This window comes from Xiphophorus hellerii, chromosome 16 (genome assembly GCF_003331165.1).
Source record: "Xiphophorus hellerii strain 12219 chromosome 16, Xiphophorus_hellerii-4.1, whole genome shotgun sequence".
Lineage (NCBI taxonomy): Eukaryota > Metazoa > Chordata > Actinopteri > Cyprinodontiformes > Poeciliidae > Xiphophorus > Xiphophorus hellerii.
Window position 1 is genome coordinate 369,398 of NC_045687.1, and position 27,809 is coordinate 397,206.

Below are 27,809 nucleotides of genomic sequence, written 5' to 3' on the forward strand. Positions count from 1 at the left end.
CAAAGCCAATCAGCGGACGGAGAAGAAGGAGGAGAGACGAGCACAGTCTCATTGAAGCATTGAAGAACATGGCCGCTGTGTTCAAGAACATCTAATGTTAAAATGCTGAAAGAAAGTCTCCAAAAGGATGACGCAGAACTCTGCAAGCTTTTAGAGGACTGCTACATGGTGACGTACGAAAAAGCTGAAAATGTCCCAAAAGACGTCAGGAAAGGCATCGAGATCATCGCCGAGCGGCCGGACAGAACCTGCTGCAGCCGCAGGATGATGGAGGCCCAGAGCAGGAAGGAGGATGGAAATGGGAAAACTTTTCTCTGCCAGCCGAAGTCTGTCTGGGAATCGCAGTCGGATTCTTTCTCTACTGCTGGATGAAAGGTCTGAGGGAAACGGCTGCGTCTGCTGCCACTAAAACGTTTCAGAGGAACACGAACCGTCATGAAGCTCAGAGCTTCAGCAGGTCCAAACCATTCCACCTGAAACCACAAACCGGTTCTGATCCGATGAGCGCCAAGCTCAGCCAGGCTGTCGCTTCATCATTTATCATATTTATCATATTCTGTTGGCTTCAACCTTTATTTTATATATCTAAAGATCAGATGATAAGATTTTATTCATCCAGAACATTTAATCATTTAGTAAACAATTGAACTGAAATGTAAGAACTTACTGTTATTTTTATTTCTGTACATTATAGAACTGTAACTCTGGTCAAATGACTTTTTAACCAGGATGTGAAGCTCCAGGTTTTATTCATTTATGATGATCTTAACTGTTTCTGTTTTGGTTCTATAAACTGTTCAGAGACATTTTGATCTCAACGTTTGTATCGTTGTTCTGCTGGGAGGTTTTGGGCTTTGCTTGGTACTGTAAAGTTTGTTCTGGTCGATTCTGGACCCGGTACTGCTCTGTAAATCATCCTGTCTGAACCAAATTACAAACATTTCAGCTTCGCAGCAATCTGTCTGAGTTTCATCTTGGTTTCTCTGCTGCCTTTACTCCAATCATCCTGCAGATAAACAGGAAGAAACATTGCAGTTTAGCTTCATGAATGTTTTTCATCTTTTCATCTGCATAAATCTGTCTGAAGGCAGTTTTGGGAAAATCATGTTTGTTAGAGAATCCAAAGATTTCACTCAAGTGAGAGTGAAACACATGGTGAAGTAAAACGACTCATTTTCTCCAAACGTTTCTCCAGTAAATCTAATAGTTTCTAGTAAAGTGCTGAGTGCAGCCTCAGGACCATTAAATGCAGCCACACTTTTCACTTTTTTTGTAAAAACTATTGTTAACATCCGTGGATCTGAGGGACGTTATGTCACAAAAAACAGAAACTTTGGGATGGATGAGACACGATGAGGAAGAGCTGAACGAACGTCAGAAAGACAAATTAATCTGGTAGTTTCTGCAACAAATAATAAAGAGGCCGAGGGCCTGACTATAAACTCTGGTCCTGAAACCAGAGAGCTAATCCCAGATTAGCTGCTTACAGACCCACCGTTTCTAAAGGCTCTGCAGAGAGAGAAACACACGACGAACCTGCAAGAGATTCATTTATTTACAGGAATTACAGCAGATATACAGACCGGACGCCCGCAGACCGGACGCCCGCAGACCGGACGCTGCTAAACATTTTCTAATATTCTAGTTAATCTGCAGAAACTGAAATCTGGATAATCTGTTCAGGAGGGAGGGAAGATGCATCTCCCAGAAACAGGAAGTCCTTTCATCAAACTACAAACGTTCTCAGTGGAACGCTGCCCTCTGCTGAGAAAACTGAAAATCTGGAGTCAAATCCAGAAATATTCAAGATTCCCATCAGAACCTGAATCTGCCTTAATGTTTTCAATTCAATCAGTTTTTCACTGAGCAGCCGAGCGGCAGGCTGTGTGTCTGGGAGCAGACGGTGACCCCTGGGCCGGCGGGTCGACCTCTGACCCCCTGCTGATGATCATCATGTGGACGGTGTGGCTGCCCGGCAGCGCGGACCCGGCCAGCTCGCAGCCGTCCGCGCCGAAGTCCGCCAGCGGCACCGAGACGCAGCGCAGCCTCCAGCGGCAGAGCAGGGACTCCAGGGACCAATCAGAGCTGCAAGGTCAACCAGAGGTCAGAGGTCAGACACTTTACCGCACTGGCATTGAAACTTTGGTCTGCTGGTAAAAAATGTGTCAAACTTTCTCATTAAACCAAATTTCATTGCAGAAGCATTTTGAAACACCGACTGGAGTATTTCTGTCCGAACTACGAGAACATGAGAATAAATATTACGGGAATAGAGTCGTAATAATAATAAAACAAGAATATTATTATTATAATATCATTATTATTATCATCATCATGGTTGAATGGAAATAATTTCACAATACAAGAGAAACTCATAATATTATCAGAATAAAGTCATAATTATAAGAGACAATCTGAATTGAAAACCAGGAATGTTGATTTTTGTGAAGTTATACTTTGATTTATTAATAAGAAAACATTTCCTCTTTCAATCCATCAACACCAGATTATCAGCAGCAGGACTTTGTAATTACTGAGCAAGAAGTCTGCAGAACAAAAAATGACTTCATTCCTTACATTTTAAACCTTTTTCTGGTAACGTCGTGTCTTTATCCTCCTGACTGAATCAAACTCCTGCCTGTTGTAGGTTTGATGCTGCAGTCGGAGGTTAGCAACATTTCTGATGTGACACATTTTCAGTTTTCTGGAGATTTTAATTTAAACCACCTGCTAGATCCAGTCTGGATAAATGTTCTCAAACCAGAGGTTGAGAAATGAAAACCCGATTTAAATACACCGCCTGGCCAAAAACAAAGTCGCCACCTGGATTTAACTAAGCAAATAGGTTCAAGCCTCCTATTGGATAAGTACTGCACAGGCGATTATCTTTCAGCTGGCAACAAGTTATTTAACCCCAGCTGATGCAATGAGTAACTCCTCATTTCTTAAACAACCATGGCAAAAGACACATCCTGTGGTCGTGGAAAAGACGTTAGTCTGTTTAAGAAGGGTCAAATCATTGGCATGCATCAAGCAGAGAAAACATCTAAGGAGATTGCAGAAACTACTAGAATTGGGTTAAGAACTGTCCAACGCATCATTAAAAACTGGAAGGATGGTGGGGAACCATCGTCTTCCAGGAAGAAATGTGGTCGGAAAAAAATCCTGAATGATCGTGATCGGCGATTACTTAAACGTTTGGTCAAATCAAATCAAAGAAAAACAACAGCAGAACTCAGGAGTATGTTTAATTGTGAACGCAAAAGCATTTCCACACGCACAATGCGAAGGGAACTCAAGGGGTTGGGATTGAACAGCTGTGTAGCCGTAAGAAAACCTCTAATCAGTAAGGCTAACCAGAAAAAAAGGCTTCAGTTTGCTAGGGAGCATAAAGATTGGACTCTGGAGGAATGGAAGAGGGTCATGTGGTCTGATGAGTCCAGATTTACCCTGTTCCAGAGTGATGGGAGCATCAGGGTAAGAAGAGAGGCAGGTGAAGTGATGCACCCATCATGCCTAGTGCCTACTGTACAAGCCTGTGGGGGCAGTGCTATGATCTGGGGTTGCTGCAGTTGGTCAGGTCTAGGTTCAGCAACATTGTGTGCCCAAAGAATGAGGTCAGCTGACTACCTGAATATACTGAGTGACCAGGTTATTCCATCAATGGATTTTGTCTTCCCAAATGAACGGGCATATTCCAAGATGACAATGCCAGGATTCATGGGGCTCACATTGTGAAAGAGTGGTTCAGGGAGCATGAGACATCTTTTTCACACATGGATTGGCCACCACAGAGTCCAGACCTTAACCCCATTGAGAATCTTTGGGATGTGCTGGAGAAGGCTTTGCGCAGTGGTCAGACTCTCCCATCATCAATACAAGATCTTGGTGAAAGATTAATGCAACACTGGATGGAAATAAATCTTGTGACACTGCAGAAGCTTATTGAAACAATGCCACAGCGAATGCAGGCTGTAATCAAAGCTAAAGGCGGTCCAACAAAATATTAGAGAGTGTGACCATGTTTTGGTGGCGACTTTATTTTTGGCCAGGCAGTGTATTTCACCCCTTCCAACAGAGGACCTGCTAATGGCAGCTAGCAGCAGCCGTACCTCCTCACTTGGTACGTCGTCCAGAACTGAGCCTCCGGGTTTTTCCTCAGCAGGCAGACAAACGTCACCAAAACATCTTCAAAATCTGGAAGCAGAAGCAGCAGCTCAGCCACACCAGCCACGGCGAGGAGGAGTGAGCCTTCATCTCCGAGTCTCACACCGACCCTCGGGGTCGTAGAAGACGTCCGAGCCGAGGACGACGTCCTGCGGGGGCAGCAGCAGCAGCTCCGGGGTCACGTCCCCCCAGCTGAGGCCCAGCACGCCGACGTCCCGCAGCCCGTTGGCCGCGCAGCTCCGCCGGCCGTTCTCCAGGCACCGCGGCCGGTCCGATCCATCCGACAGCGACACGCGGGCGCCGCAGCGGGCCGCCAGCACGCCGGGGAGACCCACACCGGCACCGAGCTGAGCACAGGAGGGCCGACACGGGGTCAACACGGGGTCAGAAACTGGCCTGAAACTCAAAGGCCAGAAGGTTTCCTCCTCACCTCCAGCACCGCCCGGCCTCTCAGCTGGTCTCGGTGGAACCACAGGTACTGGGCCAGAACCACGGCGCAGGGCCACACGTACATCCCATACTGAGGGTCCAAAACCTGAGGGAGTCAGAACCGAACAGGAACTTCTAATAACTCAGCTCTAACAGCGTCTCGTTTCAAATTCAAACTTTAGAAAATCTTTTGCATTTCCCAGATGTTAAAAAAACAAATAGGAGATCAGCATTTGTTTTATATTATGTGAAAGTATTTAGGCCAGACTGAGACTTAGTTTTTATTATGAGAATAAAGTCATAATGCTAGTAGAAAAAAAGCCCAATAATGTCAGCAGAAAGTCAGAAAATTAGGAGAAAAATTTTGTTTTAATGAGAAAAAAGCTTGAAGAGTTCTGCAGATATTTTCCTATTTGTAAAACTGATACCACAAGATAACTTCACAAGATGCTCAACATTCCTCTTTATTTTCATTACTTTTTGTGGAGGAGTTATCATAAAATTACAACTTTATTCTGGTAATATAATGACTGTATTGTCATCTCGTAATTATTATTGTTGCAGCCTGGAGCCCTGGATATAACAGGTAGCGGAGCAGCAGGGACAAACCTCTGGGATGCAGACACTCAGACTCTCTGGGCTTTTCGCGTCTTTAAAGGTGAAAACTCTGCAGGCTGCGCTGCCCGCCTCCTCTCCGCTCTCCTCCATATTGTCCACCAACTAACCCTGAAGCTAAACCATTCAGGGTTAGCTTAGAATCAGTGGTTCGGTCAGAGCCACTGACCGAACCACTGAGTGGATCTGAACTCCGCTAGAATCGCCCTGACAGCCACGCTGGTAGCTTCTTCCGCGGTTAGATGAGGGGTCCGTTCCGTAGCAATTCGCCGGTGTGTGAGTCAGTTAGAGGTGCTAAAGATCGATGATGAAAAGTTTTCTTTTTAAGTATCACCGGTAATCATGATTAGCATAAATATGCGAAGCAAAAGTATGAATGATTATAAATCTAAACAAATTATTATTATACTATCAATTCTTGATAATGTGCACAAATGAAACTCTTTATCGATCAAAACCTGTTACTTTGTTTGCTAATTTAGTATAGAATTTTGGCTTAGCCATCGCAACATCACTTAGGATAAATCAATAAATTAACAATAAAAACAGCAGCAGTAACGCATCGTTAATAAAGCAAGTTTAGAAGAAGGCTGAAATAAAACGCTAACTTCTCCTTCGCAGCACGCCGCTCTCTACCCCGGCTAGTAAACAGGGTATCTGTTTGTCTCGTAAATCCCGCCCAGTGTTTTTGGTGCGTTCCTGTTTTCTCGAAAGTCGCAATGTTTACTGGAAATGTCCTTCAGTGTGTTCTAGCTGGAACAGGAAGAACAGAAGGATCTGCTAACTGATGTGCTCAATAACTGATCTAATTATTATATTATTAAACGTCCAAAAAGGTCAAGCTTTTCTTTATTTCGTTTGAACACAAAGAACGATGGCGTTTAATATGAAATAAACATCCCGACCTCCGGGTAGGTTTTGAAGGTAGCAGCCAATAACATTAATGGGCGGGAATGATTGTAGATGACAAACACCAATCAGCGCACTGCAATTTTCGTGAAGCTGCAGCCAATCAGATGCCTTCCGCCTCATTTAAGGCGGGTGTTAATTGCGTAATCAGTTTCACAAGCATTGTGTGTTCCGCTGTTAGATTTTATCAAACTTTAACGGTGTGTCTGCGATTTTAAAGCTCACATTTATAGTCACACATCACAGAAGTTCGAGAGCAGCTTGCGTTTATGTTGTTGTTTTGTGTTATTAAAGCGACGCCGAGAGCAGGTGGGTGAATGTAGCCCCGAGTTAGCTCAGTTAGAGGCTAATCAGACACTGCTAACCGGAAGAAAATGAACCATAAAAGTAAGAAGAGAATAAAAGAGGCGAAGCGGAGCGCCAGACCCGAGCTGAAGGACTCCCTAGACTGGATGAAACACGGTTATTATGAGAACTTCGACGTGTCGCATCAAACCGTGAAGGTAACAGTCAGTTTATCTCCCCCAGCCGAGCTAACAGCAGCTAGCCGCGGAGAATAGTGCGCCTGGTCACGTAGACAATGTAGGATCCGCTGTTAGCGCGCCCTCTGCTGGAGGAGCCGCTTTTACATCCCTGCTTTTACACTATTTAATATTTATGAGATATTAAAGTAGGTAAAGTTAATAGATTGATCACATAACCTGTTAATGAATGTTGAAATAGCATCATTATTAACCTAAAAACATGCATAACTGTTCTTCATAGAAGTAGTTTAGTTTTTTTATTCCCTGGCTTTGAAATCCCTTCAAATGTAATGTTTTATTGATTCCCACTTCCAGATATGGTGTTATGTATTGTAATGGTAACGTTTACAGTGCTCCTCAGACAGACTTTGATATTAGTGTTGGACAAAGGTTAAAGCCAGTCATGAAACAACTATAAAGGTAAAGAAACAGATCATTGTTACTGAGGAAATCCTGGAGGTTAATCTGAAAACACAGAGGTCGTCTCCACAGCTGGAGGTGGGTCCAAGTTGACCGCTGTTTCGGTTTCTTTCCACACAGACGGAACCAGAACCTTCAGTCAGGCCATAACAGATTTTACTGGATGATAAAATGTCCAGAAGGTATTGCTATAAACAATAATATTGTTGTCTTGAGAACACATTCTCAAAGATCAATAAACTTCAGGGTTTCCCTCAGCAAAGCTGCTCAGCCCGGCGGGCGGTCCACCATGTTTTTGTAGTAAAAGATGTTAAGTGGACAGGAAAAGTAACAATATTACTGGGTAATTATATGTTATGGGAAAACATGGCCAGTGAAACGATATTTAAACCCACAACTAGTCTTAGAAACAACAAATCAAAAAATACAATTAAAATAAATATGAATTATTTGCATTTCTGTTTAATCCAAATGAAGTCAGCGGCTCCATGAGGCCCTCAGGGCTTCAGGGGCCATAATGCTAATATTTTAACACAGAGCACAAAGACATAAATGTAACATTTATTTATTGAGAGATGAGCAACAAACGGAGATTTAATTTAATCCTGCTAATGTGGTTTTAGTAGCTCTAACATTTCTGTTGAGTTTTTAATAAGAGTCACAGAAACAGTTTTAGTTTCTCAGATCTCTGCGCTCATTAACTCTGTCTGACTAAGTGGACAAAGCATTTGATACGGTTTGATGCTTCGTATAACCGGAAAAATAATAATAGAAATAAAAATAAAATAATATAAAACCAGAGTGAAAGCTCCTCACCGGCTGAACCTGCATGATGAGGTTAGCGCTGGTTCGATTACAGGGAAGACAGCGCCACACGCTGGGCAGCGAGTTGAGATGGAAACGCCCCACATCATTCTTTGTTCACAAAGATAAATCATTCTCACCTCTCCTCAACGCTCCTCTGAATTCACTACTACAAGTTATTCCTGCGGTTCATAGAGCTGCACAACCAGAGCTAACACGGCGGGTTTGAACTCTGACCTTGATGTAGAGTTCTCTAAAGAAACATGATTCCTCACAGGAGGTCGATGTAAATATCCATACAGGTCAGTCGGCGTCCAGTTTGAGTGGAAGGAGGAGCGCGACCCCTGCTGAGGTCAACTTAAAAGATCGAGCAGCCGCAGCGCGCTGTGATTGGTCCGCTCTGCTGCGCGGTGTGATTGGTCTGCTCTGCTGCGCGCTGTGATTGGTCCGCTCTGCTGCGCGCTGTGATTGGTCTGCTCTGCTGCGCGCTGTGATTGGTCCGCTCTGCTGCGCGCTGTGATTGGTCTGCTCTGCTGGATTTAAATAATAATCAATTATAAACTTCTTTTAGAAATAAATTTTCTCCACCAGTGTATCACTCAGAGCAACAGAGACGCTTTCAATCCAGATTAAGCTAATATATATATATATATGTTTTTTTATTTTAAAAAAAATAAATTTTTTATTATTAAATTTTCTAAAAACAAAATGCTTAGCCTGGTGGGGGGCTAGTAAAGCATTGTGACCCACCAGGCTGATACACTGGAGGAAACCCTGACTTTCTAATTAACATTTAACACTGGAACTGGAAGACATTTTAAAATAAACCAACAAATAAAGTGAATTATAAAGAATCTGTAAACAAAATTGTAATGAAAAATAAGATTTATTTGTGACCAAAGCAGCAGACTGAAGACTTTTATCACCCAGTTTTTGATAGGAGAAAAACAGCAAATCATGGAAATGGAAATGATTGATTTAGTTTTAATTAGTTATGTGATTAGTTGATTTATTGCGACAGATCTAATCAGCAGTGAACTGAAGCTTCATGTTGTCCAGAACCAAACCAGCTGTTTAGGTTTCTTCCTGTGGTTTTGCCTCCCTTGCTGAAGGACTTCCTGTCTTGCAGGACAACGTGGAGCGTGTGGACGCGCTGCACCTCTCTCCAGAGGAGTTCATCTTGCGCTTCGAGCGACCCTACAAACCCGTCGTCCTCCTCAACTGCCAGGAGAGCTGGCCAGCTCGGGAGAAATGGACGCTGGAGCGCCTCAAACGCAAATACCGCAACCAGAAGTTCAAGTGCGGCGAGGACAACGACGGCTACTCTGTGAAGTTGAAGATGAAGTATTATGTGGAGTACCTGGAGTCCACGCACGACGACAGCCCGCTCTACATCTTCGACAGCAGCTATGGCGAACACGCCAAGCGCCGCAAACTGCTGGATGACTACGAGGTGCCGCTCTTCTTCAGGGATGACCTGTTCCAGTTCGCCGGGGAGAAACGTAGACCGCCGTACAGGTGAGCCCCCCGCTCACCCTGCACCTTTAAACAGGGTAGGGCATTTATTGCATCATTTATGATTCTTGTAAGATTTTGATTTAATAATTTTAATTAATGATATTTAAAAACACCAAGAATTTTTTTCCACTGAAAGGTGAAGGTGTATCAATACATATCCATACCTTTGAAAATTTTGTAGGGGTCCACTGATTTATCAGCGCGAATTTTCTTAATTTCAGATCAATGATCGGCCAATACTTCCATGTGAACCGATCATGTCTACCTCAGCAAAGGATTAAAAATTACCCACTGTCCTCAGAGGTTTGGCTGTTGGCCCCGCCCACGGAGTTAGCCCCTCCCATAGAGTTAGCTCCACCCACCCAGTCATGACTGAATGTTTGCAGTTAACAGTATTGCTGCTGTTGCCAACTCAGCGACTTTCCTGCTTTATTTATCAGCATTTCAGACTAAAGAATCGTATCGGCTAAATCACACTCAGCAGGTTTGGCTTTTTAAAGATTGGTCAGAAAGCTAGGACCTGTGCCGCCCTAAAAATATGACTAGATGTAGTTACTGTAGTCACTTTAGTGATATAAATCCCGTTTATCTTAAAGAAGGATATAATAAATATTAAAAATGTTTGTGGGTGTGTAATTTCTCTGCCATGCAGCCACAGTTTGCTAAAAAACAAGGAATTGTTTCTTTTCTTGTCATAACTGTGACCAAACTGGGCATAACTGTGACCTGTGACCCCTCAGGTGGTTCGTGATGGGCCCAGCCCGCTCCGGCACCGGGATCCACATCGACCCGCTGGGCACCAGCGCCTGGAACGCCCTGGTGCAGGGCCACAAGCGCTGGTGCCTGTTCCCCACCAACACGCCGCGCGAGCTCATCAAGGTGACCCGGGAAGAGGGCGGCAACCAGCAGGACGAGGCCGTCACCTGGTTCAGCGTGGTCTACCCCCGCACCCAGCAGCACACCTGGCCGCCCGACTTCAGGCCGCTGGAGGTGCTGCAGCGGCCCGGAGAAACCGTCTTCGTTCCGGGTCAGTACGGTTCCGCTCGCCGTTCCGTTCTGGTCCGTAAGGTTCCATTCTGTGTGAAACTCCATCAGTTCAGATTTAAACAAAAAAACGTTTGAGCATCAAATTCTGTCACTGAAATCACCAGCACGACGTTAGCCTAGCCGCCGGCTTCTACCGAACCAAAAATATCAAAGAATCACTCGGGACGTAATTCTAGAAAACATTAAGCTGATCACACTGGTTCTCACTGGACCGGTTATGATCGGACCACTGATGGTTCTGATCCACCTCAGACACCGTCGGTCATTTGGATCAGCTGAATCTTCAGACATCGGGCCGACTGCTGAACAGTTCTGCTGAGGAGAACAGTTCTCAATCAATCAACATCAGATTTGATGTTGACTGATTAATTGAGTGATTGGTAGGCCTGTCGTGATAAACGATAAATCAATTAATCGCACCATAAATTAAAACTATTGACCTCATTTTAATTATCGGTATTATCGTCTCTTCTGGTCTTTTTCTCTTTCTGTTAATGACACTGAATGAAAAAAGGCTCAACTCCGGTTCTCTCCACTGACCTTTGACCTCATTTCCTTAGTTTAATGCCCAGCGCACACGACACGATCTTAGAGCTGTCGGCCGATTGTCGGCCCATTTTCAAAACCTGACAGACCACCCATTAGCCGACAGAAATCCTAGGTATAACGGTTCGATCGGGTTCGGTCCTGCCGTGTGGTGTCCAGCAATGGGCACAAAATAATGGCTACAAGTCCAGTGAACTAATTTTAAAACCAGGCATTAATCAATGCTTTACTACAATCTACCTGCAATGCATGTGGCTAGTGTCAGCGTAAAGTCCTGACTGAATGAAAATCATTAGAACCTATTTACGTCACGTTAACGAAGAACAGCTGAAAAGTTACCGGGTTTATCAACTGCGGTAGCAATTTCGCTCCAACTCCTCCTCTTGTCATTTCTATATTCTTTGCATGTTGAATAAACATTAATGTTTCCACATATCATCTCCAATGTCCGCTGGACTTCGGGTTGCGCCGTGTCAGCTGTTTGGGATTCCCCTCCGTAATTTCCCCTCAGAAAGCAGGAGGGGAATCCGCGCTTTCTGATTGGCTGCCTGTCACATTCAACAGGCTGCGTTAAGATCCCAGTCAGGAAAAACCCTGATTTACGATCTACTGTAACACACCACACACTACAAGATGATCGGTTATGAAATCGTAAGCGATAATCTTAGAACCTCGGACGTTTTAAGATTGTCATAAGGGGAAAAATAGGAGCAAAAAAACCTTGTAGTGTGAACTATTGCATCAGGTAGTCGATGTGCCCATCTTCTCTATTTAAATCTAATTATTACTGAAGGGCAACATAATATACAGACTTCATAATCTGCACTCTTTGGGTTGAATGCAGTATTTATTTCCACTTTTACTTTATGTTGTTTAGTTTTTTTTTTCAAGTGCGTTTTTTGTTAATGGAGACCATTTTATTTTCGTTTTTGGTTGTTTTGTTTATTTAGTTTATCAGCTCCAGTGTTTAGTGTTCTTTTGAAAATAAAGTGTATCTAACTTTAGCAGGAAATCACATGCATTATTACGTCATTTCCATTAAATCAGTGTAAAAAGGTCTTCAAACAATATTATCGTTTATCGCAATAATTTTTGAGACAATTAATCGTTCAGTAAAATTTGTTATCAGGCCTAGTGATTATTTGATACTGGTTTTCACCGATTGATCGACTGGTTTTCACCGATTGATCGACTGGTTTTCACCGATTGATGACTGGTTTTCACCGATTGATCGACTGGTTTTCACCGATTGATCGACTGGTTTTCACCGATTGATCGACTGGTTTTCACCGATTGATTGACTGGTTTTCACTGATTGATCGACTGGTTTTCACCGATTGATGACTGGTTTTCACTGATTGATCGACTGGTTTTCACCGATTGATCGACTGGTTTTCACCGATTGATGACTGGTTTTCACTGATTGATCGACTGGTTTTCACCGATTGATGACTGGTTTTCACTGATTGATCGACTGGTTTCCAGGCGGCTGGTGGCACGTCGTCCTTAACTTGGACACGACGATCGCCGTCACGCAGAACTTCGCCAGCACTACAAACTTCCCCATCGTCTGGCACAAAACGGTGCGCGGCCGACCCAAACTGTCCAGGAAGTGGTACCGGTAAGAGAGCGGCGCCGCACAAACTCATCTGAGACATAATTATTTTAAAGGTTTTAAATAAAAGTAGAATATGAAAGGTTAACAAAATAAAAAACTGGTTTTATTTTGTCTTTGAAAACTACATTATAAAAATTTTACTTTAAGGTTTTTATTTTAGCATGTTTTATTTTACTTTGATTTTTATTCTGTTTTTATTGCATTTGAAATTAAGTTTAGCTTTTATTTTTTTAATTTTACTGTATTACTCATATGTTAAAAGTAATTTGTTTCGTTTTATTGTTTCACTATTTTATCTCAAAAAGCATCCAGTATGTATTATTTTTATTATAAACCTGAGCTAACTCAGGTTTTACTTCTTATTTTTCCTGTTTTCTTTAAAAAGGTTCAGTTTTATTTTTCTGAGGAAGGATTTTTTAAAAAGTTTTTTTGTTCTGCTGTGGTGCTGAGGCAGCGCTGCATTAATCCAGTGTGTGTGTGTTTTGGTGTGTGTGTGTGTTTTGGTGTGTGTGTGTTCCAGGATCCTGAAGCAGGAGCGTCCGGACCTGGCGGCGCTGGCTGATAAGGTCGACCTGCAGGAGTCGACCGGCATCGCGTCGGACAGCTCCAGCGACTCTTCGTCCTCTTCCTCGTCCAGCTCCTCCGACTCCGACTCTGACGTAAGGCCGGAACGCCGTCTGACGATCCGAGCCGTCGTACTTCCTGTCACATGACTTCCTGTTCTCTGTCTGTCCTGCAGGGGGAGTCGGGCTCCGAGGGCGACGCCGTGTCCCACCGCAGGAAGAAGAGGCGGACCTGCGGGGCGGCGGCCAATGGCAACTCCACCAGCCAGGACGACTGCGCCAGCAAGGAGCGCTGCTCGTCCCGGTGACCTCTGGGGTTGTGACCCCTGGGTGACCTACCACCTTTAACTGTTAAACCCGTTTGATGAGGCGTTCAGGTGCTTATGTAGACTAAAGGTCCAGGATGGATGCTGCTCTGGTGAACTCTGACCTTTCTGGACTAGACTGAGGCCTTCTTCACCTGAACGCTGCAGCCAAGCCTCGGCTTCTGGGACTCCAGTTGTGCCAAAAACAGGAAGTGATGTCACGTGGTTCCCTGGTTTTTATGAAACACTTTAGCGTTGCCTGACAGTCGGATCTGTTTTCTGGGCCTTAAAATAAAGAATTTCTGAGGAAAAGTTCTGCTGTCGGTGTCTGTACTGTCCTGCCCCGTAACCATGACAATATTCAGCATCTCTGAGGCTCGTTAAGCAGGTTCTGCTGTACTCGGCCCGGTTTTGGACCAAACAGAGGAACAGAACCAGCCTGGAGATTGGACCGGCCGAGTTCTGCAGTGTTGTGGCGGTCCGTTATCAATCACCTCAGTTCATTATTCAAATTAATTACCGTCTACTGGCGCGCCCTGACCAGCAGGGGGCAACAGTAGTCAGGAAAAACCTCCAGCAGAACCAGAACCAGAACTGGGCTCGGTCTGGAGTTTGGAGAAGAACTGAAAATATTTCCATGTTAGAGAAACAGTAGAGAGTTAATAATAATAATAATGGCTGCTGCTGCTTTAGCCGTTTCATTTAGGAGAGAAACAAACTGATCTGGTTTTAGAGGTTATTAACAGCAAAGGCTCAACTATGAGCTTTGACTAGGACACAGATTCATCTTTCAGCCTCAAGCCAACACCAGACTGCTGACTCCTTAAAATATTTCATCATTTATTGAATCTTTTTGTTCCTCTTAAAAGCTGATGAGTCACATCACTGTTATTCTGAAAATCATTTTGCGACCCCTGTGGGGCCCCGCCCCGCACCTTGGGAACCTGCAGTCCAGCAGGGGGAGAGAAGTCGCTAGCAGCTGAAAAACAAGAATTCACATTTAAAACACAACACTGCTCATTACAGGAAGATTATCAACAACAAACCTTAGAATCCTTCCAAAAAGTAAAAGTTTCCTAAAACTGATATTTATTATATTTCTGTCTACCTGGATAAATAAATATATTTTAAGGACTTTCTGAGTTGCTGTAAATATTTCAGAAAAGAAAAAACTTCAAACATGATCTGGATCTCAGAGTTTCTGACCCGGACGGGAGGTTTTGCCTCCATCCTTACAAAATAAAAGCTGAACCACATTCTCAAACTGTTTTATTTTGAAAACTCAGCACTTTGAACGTTTTGCTGAAGTATTTCTCTTATTTTAAACTTTTGATGTTAGTTTTGGAGGAAATAAACTTTTTATTTTGAGAGTTCATCTCTTTACTCCAGTCTTTTATTTTGAAAATAGCATCTGAAGGAAGAGTTGGTCTATATTTAAAGCTCTTATTTTGAAGTTGTTTACTTTGTTTAATTGAGTCTCTTATTTTGAAGCGTCCCGTCAGCTGTCGCGGTCAGACCGAGCCTCCGGGGGGGGAGGCTGCTCAGTGCGCCTGGTCCCAGTCTGGTCGACTCCCGCCGCTCTTCGGAACCATCATGGACCTGGACCCGGTCGTCCTCCTGCCCGCCGTCCTCTTCACGGTGGTCGCGGTTTATTTGGCTTCATCGCTGCTCCGCCGGAAGCCCGACAGACCCTCCTCCTCCTCGGCCGGCACCAACAAGCCCAAAGTCGGATACGGAGACGATGTTCCTCAGTCCAGACCGCCGGGAGAACCGCTGCTCTCCACGGGACCAGAACCAGAACCAGCAGAGAAGAAGCGGGCCTTCCCGGAGTTGAAAGTGAAGGTCAGATCCTGTGATCGATCTTTGATGTATTTATTGATCTGATTAAAACACTGTGGGATCTATAAACACTTCAAAAAGTTTTAATCTGCAGCTGATTATTATTTTCTCGGAAACTGCAGAAGTTGCAGTTATTAATCTGCAGCTTCTTATAATTCATAAAAACTTCCGCAGGTTGTAACTGTGTTTATGAGCGCAGAGGGAAGTCCGGGCTCACCTGATGTTGGTCACTTTTTAATTTAAACTCATGTTGGAGGTGAAAAGTAACGGTTCTGATTCCTCAGGTATGATCTCATCTCTGAATTAGCTTCAAAATAAGAGCCTCACAGGGTGGTAGAGGCACTTTCAAAATAAAACCCAGGATTGACTCATCCAGAGAGACTCTGATCAGATGATTGATCATTTTGTTCCCATTTCTGGAGTTTGGTGGATTCTCACAGCCGGGTCCCCGGCCCCCCCAGGCCCCTGGCCTCCCCCGGACCCCCCCAGGTCCCTGGGGTCCTCCCGGACCCCCCCAGGTCCCTGGGGTCCTCCCGGACCCCCCCAGGCCCTCCCGGACCCCTGAGCCGATGTCTCTGCTGTGAAGCTTGCAGCAGCTGCAGATCCACTTACAGTGGCTCCATAAAGGCTGCTTGTGCAGCAGGAACACAGGCGGGTTGTTCTCTCAGCTCAGCTGTTTTGGTTTTTGGCTTGAATGCAGCTCCCAGAACCAGAACCGGGTCAGGTCCAATCTCCTCAGAGAACTGAGGCCAGCAGCAGGTTCTGTCGGGTCGGCGGTTCTGTGCTGCTGTTTTCCTGGCGGCTCCAGATTCCTGGTCAGATTTAGGGCTCAGCAGCTCTCTGCTGCTGCGTTGCTGCAACCCGGTTGCTGGCTCCGCCTCGGGCCTCTGCGGCCTAAATAAGGCCGAGGCAGATAAAGCAGCGGGTCGGCCCGGATGGCATCAGCAGCGTGGTTTTAGCCTCGCCGGGACCCAGAAGGTTCTCCATCCTGCTGCATGTTTGGAGACGTGAGGCTGCAGGTTTGATGGAGGAAACATGGAGCCACTAAAACTAACATGTTGGACTCCTGGAGGAAACAGCTCCTCCTCATAACGCCACGATCTCTGTTGGATCCGGTCATATTTGACATTCTGACCCAGTTTTTCCTCATGCAGGTTCTGAGGTTCTGTTGGGAGAGTCAAACCCTTCAGACCCAAAGAGAAACTTCTGAAGAAACTTCCTGATTTTTATTGGAAGGCGCTCCTCTGCTAATCCACTCTTAGCTTAGCATTTTGCCATTTCTGCTAACATTGAAAACATTTAGCGCTCTTAGCTTCCCTAAGCTAATTTTTCAAGATATATTCTAAAGCAGTAATTTTTTCAGTTGTTTCCTCAAAGCTTTAAGGTTAGCACGTTTCAGCTAGCAGCTGATTTCAGCAGCAGTCGTGTCGGTTTAATCCTCTCTGATGGTATTTCCTCTGAGCTGGTTCCGGTTCTGGCTGACCCGCCAGCCGACGGCTGATCCTGCCTCTGCGCTGACCTCAGCCTCCACCCCCGCCTGCTGGTGCTGAATCGTTGGGAGAAGTCAGGCGGTCTGCAGGAAACATGGAGATGTTTCCCTGCTGAAGCGGCGGAGAAGTTGGGCTGAGAACAAAGACGCTGCGTTGACCCAGAGATCTGCGACCTTTCACCTCACAGGAGCCTTTTATGCTCCAGCAGGTCCACTTACTTCACCACTAATAAAAATAACAGAAAGAAGCTAAACTAATAAACTCACCACGTTTTAATTCTGGCTTCTGAGCCAGAACAGAAGAAAAGATTCAACTCCTTATGAAAGGAGTACAGAGTGATGTCATTTCCTGTTGTGGATGTCATTCGTGTCCATCTGGTTCTTTGCTTCATTGTCAGAATTTGGTTCCTCAGGATTTAACGGTAAAACAGGAACCAGATGATCTGCAGCACAACGCCAAGGCGGAAAGACATCAGCAATGTCAGGTCAAACCATCTGAAGTCCATCAGCCTGCAGAGAGGAAAACATCTCAAACTCCACAGGCCTCAGTTAGCAGGCTAAGGGTCAAAGGTCATGAGGGGAGGAGGGGCCGGTACCGCCAGCCGGTCCGAGAATCAGACAGAAGGTTTCTGGGATTAGAGCAGCAGACGGCCACTAAGACGCCCAGGTGACTTAATCCCACCGCTTCCCTCCTGGTTCCGTCTGGACCCATCTGGACCCATGTGGACCCGGCCCAGACTGGGGGGAGGAACCCATCCCAGGTCTGAAACTGGACCAGGAAGATTTACTGTTCAACTAAAGTTCTGCTTGAAGCTCTGAGCTGGAAATCGGATCGGCGGCTCAGATTCCAAAACGCTCCGATTCAGCACTTCCTGAAGGACGGCGACAGCTGGAGCGGTCCGGTTCTGAACAGGGAGGTCCGGTTCTGAACAGGAGACATGTGTTTGAACATGTCAGAGGAAAGGAGACAGTTTTAGTTGGAGGAGCAGCAGATGATCCTCAGAGACGTTCTGGAAGTCAGAACCCGGTCCTCAGAACCTCAGAGGACCGGGTTCTGACCTCAGAACGGGTCGCATTTTAAAACAAAATAAATCAGTTTTGAATTGTTTTCATCTTGATTTTTAAGTTCTGCCTGTAACGGTAGAGCGGTTCTGTCTGGAGGTCCGTACCGGTCAGAACCTGAGTCCGGGGTTCCTCCGGGCTCCCTGCTGGGATTCCTGTCGTTACGTCTAAATGATCCAATATCTGATCCAAGTCCAGTTACTTTCAGCTTCAGTGCTTCTTATTTTTACATATTTTGGTTCTGTAAGTGGCTGATATCCAAACACGAGTCCAAACGGGTCCGGAACTGTTAGAACCCGCTCTCTGGTTCCTATTTCAGGCGATAAAGCAAACCGCTAATATGAAGCAGCTGCCACTGTGTCCGATGCTAACTGTCTAACTGTCCTTCAATCCAGGCGGCACCAGAACCCGATCCAGAACCAGTGACAGTACCGGAACCAGTGAAGCTACCAGAACCGGTCATCAAACAAGCACCAGCTCAAGAACCTTTTCCAGAACCAAACAAAATACAAGAATCATCTACAGAACCATTAGCAGTTTCAGTACCTGCGACAGAACCAGAACCAGCCATAGAACCAGAACCAGCTGTAGAACCAGAACCAGCTAAAGAACCAGAACCAGCTGTAGAACCAGAACCAGCTAAAGAACCAGAACCAGCTAAAGAACCAGAACCAGCTGTAGAACCAGAACCAGCTAAAGAACCAGAACCAGCTGTAGAACCAGAACCAGCTAAGCAGAATTTGGGGAAACCTTCCCCAGAACCGACAGCAGCTCAGAAACTTGTCCCTGAAACATTAAAATCTGTAGAATCTGTACCAGAACCAGAACCGGCTCTAGAACCAGTGATGGTCACAAAGATTCTAGCCGACTCATCTGTTGTACCTGTACCAGAACCAGAATCAGCTGCAGCTCCAGAACCCAATTCTGTCCCAGAACCAGTTAAGGTTCCTGATCCAGAACCAGAACCTGAAGTGGTCCAACAGTCAGAGACTGAACCAGAAGTTGAGAAGGTGGATGGGTCCGGACCAGAACCAGCAGCTGAAACGGTCTCTGAACCCACAGGGCCCGTGGCAGAGGAACCGGAACCGGAGCATAACTCTCTGAACGGTAAGAGGCGTTTCAGGGTGTGGACCTCAGGGCTCTGTCCTCGGCTCCCTGGTACTGGTCCAAATAAAACGGGTCAGAACTTTAGGAGGTAGACATTTTTCAGAGGTTCTGAGCCTCATTTTTTATGAGATTAAAAATAAACATTCATGCACCAGGGAGGGACATAAATGTATGACTGCTGCATCTTCCTCTCATACTAAGGACACTCAGAATGGCAGTGCTTCCATCTAGTGGTCGGAGAGTGAACTACACGTTCCTCATGGTAGTGGAAGTGAGCGATGGACCTCAAATAATCATAACTCTGAGCTAAATTGTGCAATAAAAACAAATATTTAGCATTACTTATGTTTTCTGCATATGATATATCAGAATAGACAACATGTGACCAAAATTCTACAAGTTATTTCTAATTTGGGTAATTTGAGGCTTTTTAGCGACACCTGGTAACTAAGGAAACGGTAATAGGAAGGAATATGTAGAATTTCGGTACAACTGTAGAAATGGTAAATTCTGTGCATGTATTTTGATAACTTTGAATTATAGGATTACTTCAGATTACAAAGAATAATATATAAATATTGATGAATAAATAATTATTTACATAAGTAGGTAGGTACACAGCCTAATAAAATACTTTATTGTAAAACAGGAGCTAACGGTTCCTAGAAAAGTAAAGGAAATTTTATATTTTCAACTGAAAATATGAAAAAATATGTGTTTTATTTTTAACTGATTTCATATTGAATAAAACGAAGGAGCGAAGGAGTTTTTTCAGTATTTAGCTGTAATGTTTGAGGAATAGCAGCATTAATAAAATAATCTGCTTCATTCCTCATGGATCTAATTAGCATCATAGCTAAACTCACACTAATGGTGGGTGCAATGTTGAAATAAATAATATTTAGATAACTTCACATCTAAATGAGCTTAAAACACAGGCTGACATCATTTCCATTGGTTCCTCACTTTCACTGTCGGTACAGAAAACATGGACAAAAACATGTTTAGGTTTAAATCTTTAAAAGAAGTGCTTTAGGCTTCTAGAGAGGAAAACGTGGATCCAGATTGTGGGCGGAGTTAATGTTGATGTTTATTCATGACATGATCAGGTTCTACATTCAGGAACAGGACGTCCGGACGCTGAGAGGACGTTCAGTCTGAGAGGTGATGCAGCTTTAACTGCAGCAAACATCTAGAAGCTGCAGACGCTGAGGAGCAGCAGAATGAGCTGCAGGGACAGACAGACAGACAGACAGACAGGGAGGACAGACAGACAGACAGACAGGGAGGACATGTCTTCATCTCTTCCAGTCTCTGTGATCCAGCTCTTCCTGGATTCTGTGGTCCCTCAGTCCAGTTCCTCAGCTGAGCTGCATTTGTCTGGAAAAGGTTTCAGGCTGAAATGCAGGAAGAGCAGCAGATGAACCAATCAGATCCAAGCAGCTTCTGTCCTGTGGTCTGATTGGCCGATCTTTGAGCTGCTCTGACCTTCTTCTTCTTCTTTTGTTCCAGATGTTGTTGCAGCTGCAGCTCAAAATGAATCCAGCAAGTTGGAGACGCTGATGGAGGAGCAGAGGTGAGTTTGACCCCTGACCCTATCAGGATAAACTCCCAGGATGCCATCCTTTCTCCTCCATGTCTGTTCAGTTTTCCTGCTGCTTCTCTTTGCGTCTGCAAATGTTCAGTGTTCAGTTGGGAATGTTCTGGATTAATCAGGAAAACTCTGAGTCCATGGGAAAATGATTGGATCCGCTGCTCTTAGATCGGATCTGATTTCCTCCGCAGGAGAAAACCTGGTTCTGAGTTTCAGAGGCAGATCAGACAGAAAACATCCTCAGAGATTCAGATTTAAACTGGAGACTGAACTGAGATCGTAACATTGGTTTGTCTGTTTGGATTCTCCAGGATTTCCTCACCAGTTTCCTTTCAGAGTCAAAACCAGCTGCATTTTCTGACAGACTGAACCTTTATCTTCCTAGGGTAGAGCTGACCTCTGACCTCACCTGTCTGTAGAGCAGAGACTGTTAGGAGGACATGGTAAGGTGATGCTTCTGCTGACCCTTTAGCCCCGCCCCTCCCAGTAGCCCCGCCCCCTGATCACCCAGTAGCTTCACGACTTCTGAATTTATATTTCATGATAAAATATTTAAATATGAATATTTTTCTGATACTTTTTATATTTGTGTAAACTGGTGGTCAGTAAATAAACATCCAGCCGGTTTGGATGGAGGGAAGCCAAAGAATCGAACCATCTGCTCAAATAAAGACATGAGAACTGGATCAGAACATTAAATATGGTTCAGGTTGAACATCTGTCCTGGCTGATGAAGCTCCTCCTCCCTAAACTCTGGACCCGTCCTCCATGTCTTCTCCTGAACTTCCTCAGCAGCCCTGGTCCAGAACCGGGTCACATGTTGGACTCTGAAGCTCCAGATGGTTCTCTTTATCCTCTAATTCCTGTTAAACCTCAACCAGTTTTAGAAAGACAGCATGGAGGCCGTTTCTACCCAGTTTTCTGTACTGTTGCTAGGTAACCACCATCCAGACGTTGCTGCTCTGGTTTACAGACTCATCAGACGTTAAATCTTCAGACCCGGTCCACCTGGAGCAGCTCTGGGATCCATGGCCCTTTACCTTCAAATTACACAAAATTTAAATGTATTTTGTCTCTGCGCAGACACAACCTCTTAGAGTCATCCATGAAGGGATGGAAGTTCAGAACGAGGGGAGCGTAGCCGTGTGGTCACAGCGAGTTTCTCCTAAGATGGCTGAACCAGCTGCAGCCAGAATGTCCCTCTGGTCCTGGACGGTTCTCCTCTTCAGGTTCTCCTCTAACGAGCAAATGTGATTGGACAAACAATGGAGGAGGTGTTTAAAGATATAGTTCCAACGTAGGACCCAAAAGCCATATGTATCTCCTACACTGTCCATTTGGTCCATCTTTGACAGATCCGTCCTTCCACCAGTGGAACAGGGAAGGAGTAACTTTTTAAAAAGGTCATTTCACTCCTTCTGAATAGTTCAAAAGGGACTTTGATGACAGTCTTTTTCATGTACATTGTTCTGTAAAGACCATTTTTTCTCTTGCATTTATTAAAACCATTTCTGGAGGAATGTTTGCAATGAATCCAACAGGTCAGGTCTTAGTTTCAGGAAAATGTGGCAGGACTCAGCGTGCTGCGTCTCTACGTTAATTTAAAACAGAACAGATGCTATGGCTCATCTAGAGCTTTGACATTTGAATCTGTTCACACCCGTTGTTGTGATTGTGTCATTCTCAGTGCTGTTCTTAAATCTGTTAAACCAATAAAAAGATTTGAGTAACAACCTTAAACCAGTCAGTCCTGCGTGGACGAAAACAAATCAAAATCATTTTCTGGAAAAGGAAGAACTGAAACAGGATTCAGTTCTTTTTTCTTGTTCTCTCAGTTTTGGCATTTTGGAAAAGTTTCCACTTCTCACATGATGTTGAGTTAAAGTTCAGACCCACGTCAGAAAATTCAGTTTCCATGGAAACATCAGCAGTGATGAAGTGATGGAAAACGCTGCAGCTGCTTCCCATCCAAACCTTTTTCAGTCACTGAGTCCAGAATGTTTTCCTTCATTCTTTTTCCCAAATAAGACCTGAATGTCCAACGGAAATCAGAATATCTGGACGGATTTTAAACAAATGAAGATGATCAACCTCAGTTTGTCTGTGGAAACTCTCCCTGCTGGACGCTGTCTGTGAGGTGAAGCTCCACTTCTCCAAAGTGTCAGGAATCCTGGTCCAAATCCTCTTCATTCTGGAACTTTTAGGCTCCTTCTTGCTTGTTTTTAACTTATTGAAGACACGGCCTCATCATGCACTCTGACCTCTAAAGCTCAGCTGCATAATGCAGACATGGACAGAGCTCATGGAGCCAAAGGTTTGCATGAAGGCGACAGAAAGGCATCCTGCTGCTGCGACCAGAATCAGAACTTCAGGAAGAATAGAATAGAATAGAATAGAATAGAAGTACTTTATTCATCCCAGCAGGGAAATTACTTCGCAGTTACAGCATAGAGACAAGACACAATAACAACTACCACTGAGTAGTAGTTGTAGATAAATTGTAAAAATATAAAATGCTGTTAATATAAAAGCAACTTAAGAGCAGTCCTTGCAAAGATTCAAAAAATGCAGTTATGTATCTGTAAATATATGTACAGCAAGTGTGCCACAGTGCAGTTGTGCAAAATCGGACTGATTAGTGCAGAACAATGATTTAGCTTTTATTGTACAGTGAGATGGCCTGTGGCAGGAAGGATTTCCTGTATCTGTCCCTACGACAGCGGAGCTGGAGCAGCCTATGTGAGAAGGTGCTCCGCTGTCTGTCCACTATGTGGTGGAGAGGGTGCTGTTTATTGTCCATAATAGACAGAACCTTCTTCAGTGTCCTCCTCTCCACCACAGTTTCCAGGGACTCCAGCCTTAGTCCCAGTACAGAGCCAGCTTTCCTGATGGTTTTGTCCAGTCTATTAGAGTCGCTGGCTCTGATGCTGCTTCCCCAACACACAGCAGCAAAGAAGATGGCGCCGGCAACAACACTGTGATAAAAGGTCTCCAACATCTTGCTGCACACATTGAAGGATCTCAGCTTCCTTAAAAAATAGAGTCTGCTCATCCCCTTGCTGCACACAGCGTCAGTGTTAGATGCCCAGTCCAGTCTGTTGCCGATTACAACTCCCAGGTATTTGTAATCCTCCACCTCCTCCACCACTTCCCCTTTGACCTTTAGTGGCCGTGAAGGTATCTTCTTCCTTCTGAAGTCAATCACCATCTCTCTGGTCTTACTAATGTTGAGCCTCAGGTGATTCTGCTCAGACCACTCCACAAAGCCGTCCACCAGTGTCCTGTACTCCCCCTCCCCTCCATCCCCTATACACCCGACAACCGCTGAGTCATCAGAAAACTTCTGTAGGTGACATGACTCAGCGTTGTACCAGAGTTTAAGAACCCACCAGCCTCACGATCTTGTTGTGCAGAAAAGCGCAGTTTGAATCCTCCTACTGACTGAAAGTTGAACTTTAATATTTGGAGCAGTTTGACTTCCGACCTGCAGCTCCAGTCTGGGAGAACCCAAAGACACGCAGCAGATAGTTAAAGCTGAAGTTTTACTGCTGGTACAGGCTGCCTCCTGCTGGCAAATTTTAGCTGCTACAGATAAACAAACATACTTATGATGACTTTCTTATCTTGTTGGGGTTTTTTAAATGGTTCATTACAGCATTTGGGTCAATAATTTCCCCGTCAGATCCAGGAATCTGATTCTGAAAAAAGTGACTGCAGCTGTGTGCACAGGAAATGATGTGACTGATCAGAAGGTATTGATGAACCAATCGATTGGTGTGGTCTATCAGTTGAAATGTCAACCAATCGCAGCCCCTCCTGGAGAAGGTCCAGCAGGGGAAACGTAGGAACAGACGGTTCATTTATCAGCAGATTACACTGGGTTAAAAAATATTTTTTGGAAGTCGTTTATGTTTTTAACTGGATTTGGACCATTTTGCACAGCTGAACCCAAAAATAACATCCATTTTTCTTAATCAGGTCAGGTTTTTATTCTCATCCGACCCTCTGACTAAACTGATTACATTTTTATGAAATTATCACTTAATTTCTGTTAATGTTTTTCATTCAAAAAGGTTTTAGGAGAAAAAAATGTTTTCTATCAGAGTGTATTAGTTAAATGTTATAAAATTGGATTTCTGTCAATTGCTTAATAAAAACTGATGAGCAGGCATGTGCTGGGGGGGGGGGGGGGCTTGAGCCCCTGCCCATTTTATTTTTGATGCCCTAGTGCCCTTTTTGAGTTGTTTTTTTTTTCAATTTTTAAAAAAAATCTGTATGTCAGAAGGCCTGCTTGTGCCCCTCTAAAATAATATTTAGCTAAATATAATAATTTAGCTAAATAAACTAGGCTGGCTGCCCTCAGTCTAATAATGCCTTAACGTTTCTGCCAGGCGGGTTAAAGCCGCTGCTGATCTGGGCTGGAGGTTCTGGACTGTAAACAGAAGTTACTGCAGAACCTCAAGTGTTAAAGGAAGATTCGGCCCAATTAGACTTCAGAAAATAAACATCAGAGAAAATATTGTAGCAATAATCAGAACCGCAGCAAAAAGCCAAACATGCCACAATGAAATGAATCAAAATGTCTCCAAAGCATCGGTGGACTGACAGGGGCCACCGGGGGATTCCAGGTAGATTCCAGGTGATTCCAGGTAACTTCCAGAGATGCGCATGGCAGCAGCTGTTCCTCCAGGGCCGGCCCAAGGTAATATGGGGCCTTAGCCAGAACCCCCCGTCCTACTAAGAACCTCAGCATCACTAACATGTTTAAATGTCGATCAGGTGAATCTGTGAGAGGGAGAGCAGGTTTAAAATCAATCACTGATTATTGGTTATTGGCTGTGATGTATTTGTGAACAAACCAAATCAAACACAAAGATTACACCATATTGTAGCCATGGTAACACAACAATCAAACTATCAAGATGATTCTTTAAACTTTTACAAAGTAAACGTCCTAATTAAATCCTAAATGTCAATGTTTTTTTCTCAGCCGATCCACATGTAAGAACAAGAAATGCATTTTGATGCTCATGTTGCGTCCATAGTTCATAAAGTTCACCTGATTGAGTAAAACTAATGCAATTTTTGGATTCAGCTCATCATGATTACCCTAAAGCAGTTGAAAAACTCTACACTGACCTACATTTAAACTTTGGAAAATGGAGCCATGAAGAAAAGTGTATTTGCTTAACTGAAGCAAATGCTGCTCTCTAGTGGCCAGTCTGAACATACCAGGTTTGCACCTCAATGAAATGACTTCGTTAGAGAATCAAATTCCTTGAATCTGCCCTGTACTAATGAACCAAATCCGAGAGCTGCTTAACTGATTTTCTGTGGTTCTGTTATGGTTCTGTTGTGGTTCCTCTGGTTCTGGTCTTGTCCCATCTATCTGCTGCTGTCTCAGCCTCTAAACTGCAGGCTAACTGCTAACTGTGAGCCCTGCTGCTGTTAAAGCCAATGATTAACTGTGAACTCTGAGCTAATCAAAAAAACAAAGTATTTGGACCTTTGACATTAAAAGTGGATGAACCTCTGCTGCAGAATTGTATCCAGCTCTAAAACCCCAGAAGCCTGTCTCTAAAGAATTTAAACTTAACCATTTAACTACAGGAAATGCTGAGACAAGACAGTTTTTATATTTTTATCAGATGCTATTGCTCCTGTTGTTTACTGGTTGTCTTTCTTAAGAGACAGGACAGTTTTCAGTGTTTACAACCAAATATTATTGGTGGCTGCTGCATCTCAGACTGCTGTTCCATATGAAACAGTTTAAATAGGTTAACAGTAGCTATTAAAACCTGTGCAATTAGCAGATTTAGGATCTGAGCATCAACCATCAGTAGTGTTAGGGATTTACAGAGACCAGCCAGAAATACATTAAATGGTTCAAAAAGATTCTTAATTTATTACAAAAAAATCAAAAATGTTGAATTGGGCCCAAAACAGAGGCTAACATAACAGACCTCAACTTACAAGCAGGTTAACAAAAAGTTTGTTTTAAAGGAACATGCAAAGACATGAGGGTCAGTGGTTTTAACAGGATGAGCCAATTTATTAGGGAGAGCATTCTTAAATCAGTAACTCAATAAAAAATAGCTTTTAGGTCTTTAAGTTTCTGCTCCTCAAACAACAACGATTCATATGTTCATTAACTCTTCTTCTGTCTCTTACAGCTGATTCCAGATGAAGTTCTGAAGAATTGAAGATCAGCAGTTTTTTGAGGCTCCCTTCATGTTTTTGTGGCTTTAGCAGCTCTGAGGTGGAGCAGGTGTTTTGCAGTAAATGTGTTTCCCATCAATGTGCCTTCAGGAGTTATTGTGTGTGTTGAAGCTTCGTGCAGAAATGAAGGAGTGTGTTTTTACTCAGCCTGGTTTTAATCTGTTTCCTAATGATAAACTGTTTCTGTTGATGCTGCAGCTTTACTTTATCTGCTCTGAGTTTGTTTTAATTTAAAACAGGGAATAAAAGTGAGAAATAAGTTTTGTTCTTGACATTAATTTAAAAATGTGAAAGATTTTAGTTCACCTAGTTAAAAGCTTCAGCAGTTTTAGCTTTTCCAGCTAAGACAGAGAGAATGTGGGATGTTAAAGTGTTAAAGAAGGCTAAATATAATTAATGGCTCAGCACTCATTGTCATTCAGGGAGCTGAACTTGATCAGAGATGAGCAGCACAGTCTTCTCATGCTGCTCCAGGTTTTCCATCCAACACCTGGAGCATACTAAGCTCCCAGCAGAGCAGCTGGCTGTCTGGAAATTTCTCTTCGTCTTTGATGTCCTGGATGAAAGCAGACTTTCCCTGGATTTCACCTCAACTATCATCAGGAGGTTCCCAGTAACATCCATCCATTTTCTTACACCAGGTGCTGATGCCCCTAAGGAGGGAGGGGCATCAGCACCCCTTGGGTTCGGGAGGGGTGCAGGAAAGTTTTAGTTGCTACAAACATAAATCCATCCATCCATCCATTTTCTTCCTTCTATCCGGGGTCGGGTGGCGGGGTCAGCAGCTTCAGAAGGGAGACCCAGACTTCCCTCTCCAGCCTCTTCTTCCAGCTCCTCCAGGGGAATCCCAAGGCGTTTCCAGGCCAGTAGAGGAACATCGTCCCTCCAGCATGTCCTGGGTTTTCCCCTCCTCCTGGTGGGACATAGAATAGAATAGAATTCAACTTTATTGTCATTGCACTGTCACAAGTACAAGCAATGAGATGTAGTACTCCTCACCAGGGAGGCGTCCAGGAGGCGTCCTGACCAGATGC

At 44.1% G+C, this 27,809-nt stretch overlaps 3 protein-coding genes across 3 annotated transcripts; 2 read left to right on the forward strand and 1 right to left on the reverse strand.

Moving 5' to 3' along the window:
• Positions 1-1,533: 1,533 nt before the first annotated feature.
• mettl23 (methyltransferase 23, arginine) lies at positions 1,534-6,255 on the reverse strand. Its single transcript, XM_032587991.1, has 5 exons — positions 5,206-6,255; positions 4,598-4,702; positions 4,277-4,514; positions 4,113-4,197; positions 1,534-2,085 (listed from the first exon to the last, which is right to left on the reverse strand). The coding sequence occupies exons 1-5, from the start codon at positions 5,302-5,304 to the stop codon at positions 1,860-1,862; spliced, it is 753 nt and encodes a 250-aa protein (XP_032443882.1). The 5' UTR covers positions 5,305-6,255; the 3' UTR covers positions 1,534-1,859.
• Positions 6,256-6,265: 10 nt separating this feature from the next.
• Positions 6,266-13,777, forward strand: jmjd6 (jumonji domain containing 6, arginine demethylase and lysine hydroxylase). The gene is made up of 6 exons (XM_032587990.1): positions 6,266-6,623; positions 8,998-9,386; positions 10,127-10,413; positions 12,465-12,600; positions 13,118-13,256; positions 13,337-13,777. The coding sequence occupies exons 1-6, from the start codon at positions 6,495-6,497 to the stop codon at positions 13,466-13,468; spliced, it is 1,212 nt and encodes a 403-aa protein (XP_032443881.1). The 5' UTR covers positions 6,266-6,494; the 3' UTR covers positions 13,469-13,777.
• Positions 13,778-14,946: 1,169 nt separating this feature from the next.
• Positions 14,947-27,035, forward strand: LOC116736210 (protein TsetseEP). The gene is made up of 4 exons (XM_032588554.1): positions 14,947-15,307; positions 18,251-18,962; positions 20,475-20,538; positions 26,730-27,035. Exons 1-4 carry the CDS (start codon positions 15,059-15,061, stop codon positions 26,731-26,733), a joined length of 1,029 nt encoding a protein of 342 aa, XP_032444445.1. The 5' UTR covers positions 14,947-15,058; the 3' UTR covers positions 26,734-27,035.
• Positions 27,036-27,809: the final 774 nt, after the last annotated feature.

Coding starts and splice junctions, on each gene's coding strand:
- LOC116736210 (XM_032588554.1), top strand. CDS start 15,059: ATGGACCTGGACCCGGTCGTCCTCCTGCCCGCCGTCCTCTTCACGGTG. Junction 15,308..18,250: donor TCCCGGAGTTGAAAGTGAAG/GTCAGATCCTGT, acceptor CCTTCAATCCAG/GCGGCACCAGAACCCGATCC. Junction 18,963..20,474: donor GGAGCATAACTCTCTGAACG/GTAAGAGGCGTT, acceptor CTTTTGTTCCAG/ATGTTGTTGCAGCTGCAGCT.
- jmjd6 (XM_032587990.1), top strand. CDS start 6,495: ATGAACCATAAAAGTAAGAAGAGAATAAAAGAGGCGAAGCGGAGCGCC. Junction 9,387..10,126: donor AAACGTAGACCGCCGTACAG/GTGAGCCCCCCG, acceptor GTGACCCCTCAG/GTGGTTCGTGATGGGCCCAG. Junction 12,601..13,117: donor CTGTCCAGGAAGTGGTACCG/GTAAGAGAGCGG, acceptor TGTGTGTTCCAG/GATCCTGAAGCAGGAGCGTC.
- mettl23 (XM_032587991.1), bottom strand. CDS start 5,304: ATGGAGGAGAGCGGAGAGGAGGCGGGCAGCGCAGCCTGCAGAGTTTTC. Junction 4,703..5,205: donor TGAGTGTCTGCATCCCAGAG/GTTTGTCCCTGC, acceptor TGACTCCCTCAG/GTTTTGGACCCTCAGTATGG. Junction 4,515..4,597: donor GAGGCCGGGCGGTGCTGGAG/GTGAGGAGGAAA, acceptor TCCTGTGCTCAG/CTCGGTGCCGGTGTGGGTCT.